At 34.5% G+C, this 5,000-nt stretch overlaps 1 protein-coding gene across 5 annotated transcripts in view; it reads right to left on the bottom strand.

Annotated features, from left to right (window-relative positions):
• The window catches only part of LOC113828139 (ice-structuring glycoprotein), a 33,469-nt gene that overhangs the window by 207 nt on the left and 28,262 nt on the right, over positions 1-5,000 (bottom strand). For all 5 annotated transcript variants that reach the window (XM_070134156.1, XM_027381076.2, XM_027381078.2 and 2 more), the window contains one exon: positions 1-4,310. This exon is cut by the window's left edge and continues 207 nt beyond it. In XM_070134156.1, coding sequence (XP_069990257.1) covers positions 4,246-4,310 — 65 coding nt within the window. In that variant the 3' untranslated portion in view covers positions 1-4,245. The remainder of the gene's footprint in view (positions 4,311-5,000) is intronic.

Here is a 5,000-nt window from a genome sequence, read left to right as displayed (position 1 = left end):
TTACGAGGCTAAATATATACATAACATAGGAAATCTTGTAACAAAATATTCATCTGTACTTCAGAAATATTAATGTACATAATGAGTAGTTTAGTTAAAAGAAGGGAGAATATTATCCATCCAGTGCACAATAGTATTACAAGGTAATCAACAAAGTAGTAAATAATATATTTCTGAAGCTTTTTCTATTTTGAAAAACATACAAGACATGCACAGTATGGCAGGTAATGACATAGTAACATACATGTATATTTGTTACCTTATACACAGATCATTTGAACATTATGTACTATGTATATATATATATAAAAAAGGAAAATATAGTAGGTAAAGGTTAATGACACTTTACACAATGTAAATATATATATATATATATATCACATGGAATTTGAACACAATGGGTTTGACTTTACAGCATGCCGGCACGTCTTGTAACATGCACCCAGTTTTAAGTTGTGCCCCCCTTCAAGATTATATATATAGAACATCAATGGAGACTCAAACATCTAGGGCCTTTGCTTTGGGATTACAGAAACTCTTAAATCATCCAAGTCTAGGCTAGTATTTGGAATAGATTAACCACCCCCCCACCCCAGAAACTTTTATCAAAATATCTCTATGATAATGCACCCATGCCAACCTGTGGGCTGCCTCGGAAAGCAAACCCCAAGTTGCCAATGTTAGCTTAATGACTATTCCTCGACATCACCACACCTTGCCTAAGGACAAAAGTTGTGCAGAGGTCTTTAAGATTTTCTCAAAACAAATCCCACTTATAGAAAGAGTACATTACTCAGAATATCCATCATGCAGTGAGCACAAACAATGGGACTTGAAATCATCATTAACATTACAATTGTTATTATACTGAACAGAGCACATAACGAGGCTATATATGATATTGCTTGCACTATACCCTAGGTGAATTTTCAAGCGAAAGGTTTGGTCAGCCCTTCCTTTTCACTGCTTGGGGAGGGTTTCTATCCACAGTGTGGTTTGAATGACCTCACATTCTCTGGGTCTATGGCTTATCTCCATAATGAACAAATGCTCATTTTATATGCTAGGATTATCACGATTCCTTTCTCCTCATTACCAAACATAAAGGTTAAGTATGAAAAAAAGTAAAAAAGAAAAGCCTTGCTTTACCTCATTGCATGATATATAAATGTAATGCCAAGCAATAATCAACTAGAAACTGGCATTAGTTCCTTAATAGCAAAACCTAACAGATTCCACAAGACTTGACTGAGTGGGCATGAGTCAACTCCAGGGCAAACCTTTTTACAGCTAAGAGCTACATGCTAACTGGACATATTTCAGTGAAGTATCTATTATGCACAGCCATCATCAAAATGCATTAACATGATTTCATTCTTGTATCTTTTATATATTAAAATAATCTATTCAATAAAACAACTGAAGGAGTCCAGTTGACAAACAGCCTAACATAAAACCTGGGAATTCAAAGTTGGGGCATACATTTGAAAAAGGGATATGGTCTGAAGTAAAAGACAGAATGCTGTGACAATATTCAGAATCACAGATGTGGTCCACAAGATGAAAAGGAAAAGTGGAAAAGTAATAATAAAAGGGGGAAAAGGACAAGCACTTAAAATGCATAACATCTTTACAAGCTTATATAACCCTTAAAGAATTTACAGAGTAGGAAATTGAACAACCAGATTTTACACCACAGACAAGCAATTTGAGCTTTCTGCACTATTAACATACTAACCAATGAAAAAAAAGAAAAAGATTTTTAATGCAATTCTGCATCATATTTTTCTTGTTGTATCCAAGAATGGGTCATAGACCACAGAAAGGATAATCTTACCCCTCCCCTCTCCCTTTACACATTGTATTTCTCACTCTGTAAGAAAAAAATCCTATTGCATTATCTATCAAACCCTTTCTGCATCCATTTTGAACACACCCATTTATCCTTGACCAAAACCCTCCTAGGGCTTCTTCTGCCACAATATCAGCCAGAGTTGTGGTCTTCAAAAGGAAATCGGGACACATTGTCTGTTTTACCAATATTACGTCCTCTTTGTTAGACAAGCGGAGCAACTTCAAATATCGAGTGAAGGCACGTGTATCGTGGATAGGCAAAGTTTCTCTAATACTGGGAGTTAGAATTCGTAAAACAGACACTGTAATGGACAGACTAATCTCAGGAAGGGGTCTCTGCTTGATGCCTTAAGATGAGTGCACTCAGATAGGCCACCATCATCTCAAGAACTGAAGAACCCAAGTGGCAACTTTCTATTTATTACCTACAACTGGGGAAAAAATATATGTGGATATATATATACTTACATATAATTACCAGTCATGAAAAAAATATATGAATAAAAGTAAAATAAATAATAACAATAACTTCTCAAAATGTAATCAATGAAAAAGTTTTAAAAAATACATCAATGTATAAAAAAGTATGTTCTGTAGCAATAATGATAATGATAAGTACAAATAACAATGGAAAAAAATGTAGTATTAACTTCTGATCAGAAATATTTATATCATTCAAGTTGTAGAAAATGTACAACTATGAAATGAGGAAGAGAGCTTGGACATATTCATTTCAATCCAGTCCATGGGAGGACATCAACAATAGACACCTATTCAACTTGGCATTACAAGAGACAAGGAGGTATGTACTCTGGCATTTTTTGTTTATTTCTAAATTAGCAAGGTGCTACAATAATATTAGGTCAGCAGGAAAAGGTTTCATGAACTATGTAACGAGTTAGCACCGAAACGCAACATTGTGTGATTTTGCATGTTCATTGAACTGAACACCTAAAAAATGTCAGTAGTACAGTACAATTACCATATAGGCTGACATATAATCACTAATACCTGCAATCCCCAACACAGACAATATCAATATGAATAATTCTGGGAACAGGTATCTTCTTCCCATAACCCCCCTCCCCCCTCCTCCCTGTCTTCTTCACAAACCACAACACCTAAGTATGTTGCTAGTGATCCACAAGAATGTGGCACTTAACAGGGCCAGTTGGAATAGAAGCTGCAAAGGGCAGTGATTAAGTTTCTCTTACACTGACACTAATCACAAAAAAGGCAAAATGTTTTCAAAGGGCAAAAGGCTGCAAGTGTATGGAGTGCCTCTTTGCTAACTAAAATTATGAAAGTATAAAAAGAAAAGAAAAGAAAGAAAGAAAAAAGAAAAAAAAAAAAAAAATCATTCCCAACTGCTGGACTTGTCTATCATAGTTTACCTTCTGGTGGATGTTAAACAGATTGAAAAGGCTCCTTTATCATAACAATATACTCAAGAAAGTGTCTGAAATCATATAAACTGCTTGTGAGAGAAAAGAAAAGAAGAGGGATTTTTCTGAAACTTGTCTTGGGATATAATTATTTGCTATTAAATGTCGAGTTATTACAGGAGCACTCAAATTACACAGCAGTATGAGACCCTATACCCTTATGAAAAAGAACACAAAAAGGAAAAAAGAAAGAAAGAAGATATAAATCAAATATATATATCTATATATATCTATACATACGTATGTTAGCTAGAAGCAGCTCTATTGGTCTAAATAATGCCACCAAAACTGATAATCTAAATATGGAAAATTGCTTGATATTATTGAATGTTCAGTAACACATCTATTTTTGGTAACCATTAGGCATCGCTTCTTAGTTGGACAAATATGATATTTATGAAAGTCAACTGATGTTAAACCAAAATACACAGTAAAGCTTTGCTGAATTACAGCAAAGTGTTCACAATAACTGAACACTCACACTTACAATATTATACATTCATTTGATATGATATGGATTACTAACACTTTCATTTATGGATTCCTATTAGGTAATATTGTCAACCTTGGTTAAATATACACTTGCAAGTCCTTTTTCACAGTAAGCAGTTCATGTTAAGCAAGCACGTAATTGACATTTCTATAACCCTTGTGCTTACATGTGTCTCCACAGAGCTGTAAAAAGGAAGCCACATCCTGTTGCAGCCCTTAAGAAGTCTACACATTTAGCACAGGCTACGAAGTGACATGTGAAATGCCACTCCACCTAGCTAGGACTTTTGTATCCTCATGGGCAGCTGCTGCATGTGGCTAATTTTGATCCTACCCTCGAGAACCACAGGTTAGAGCTGTGAGAACAGCTTTGTAAGGAAGTTTCCAAGGGCATCCGTAACAAAGGATGCAGGGTTTCATCATTATCACTGTTTGGGTATCAAGTGTAAGTTGGCTAGCGGTGTCGTCTTGGAGCCCTTGCCCGCGTTCTTCTTGGAGCTGCGGAGGCTGGGTTGTTACCTGCAAAATGAAGGTAAAAATAACATTTTGGCACTGACACAAACTGAAGTTTTGCTTCCTCTTTTTTATTTAAATAAGACTGCTGTTTAATTTCTTACTTCTAATATTTAAAATTACATTTTAACATCTGTATGTAAGTGGATATGTGCAAAAAGAAACATGCTTCTCTAAGACATTTAACATGACTACTCTTAGGTTTAAACCACTCTCTCTCTTTGCCTTTCCTTTTAATTCACAATTTTCTATTTTCATTCAGCTACCTAATTAATATCTAACAAATATAATTCTTTTTAATTTGCAATCTGCTTTAACATACTATCTAACTTGTCTTCATTTAGCCTCAAGCATCAAGCTTTTTAGGTCTATTCTACATTCCCCCCCACACATAGTCCCTATGATCAGACTGACAACAGAGAAAGCATGAATGGGCTGTGAACAACTGCTGCCAGTTCTAATGCAATTTTGGGAACCTGATGTAGTATGTGACATTTCATGTTTGAAAAAGGGCACAGAAACAGATGAAAAGGAAAAGATTATATATATATATATATATATATATATATATATATATATATATATATATATATATATATATATATATATATATATATATAAAGAGAAGAGCCAGCAGCATGAAAATGTATAGAAGAAAAGAAAAAAGAAAGAAAAAAATCATAGCACTTACAGACA

This window comes from Penaeus vannamei, chromosome 19 (genome assembly GCF_042767895.1).
Source record: "Penaeus vannamei isolate JL-2024 chromosome 19, ASM4276789v1, whole genome shotgun sequence".
Lineage (NCBI taxonomy): Eukaryota > Metazoa > Arthropoda > Malacostraca > Decapoda > Penaeidae > Penaeus > Penaeus vannamei.
The sequence above is the reverse complement of the archived record's forward strand: the minus strand, read 5'-3'. Positions and strand labels throughout refer to the sequence as shown.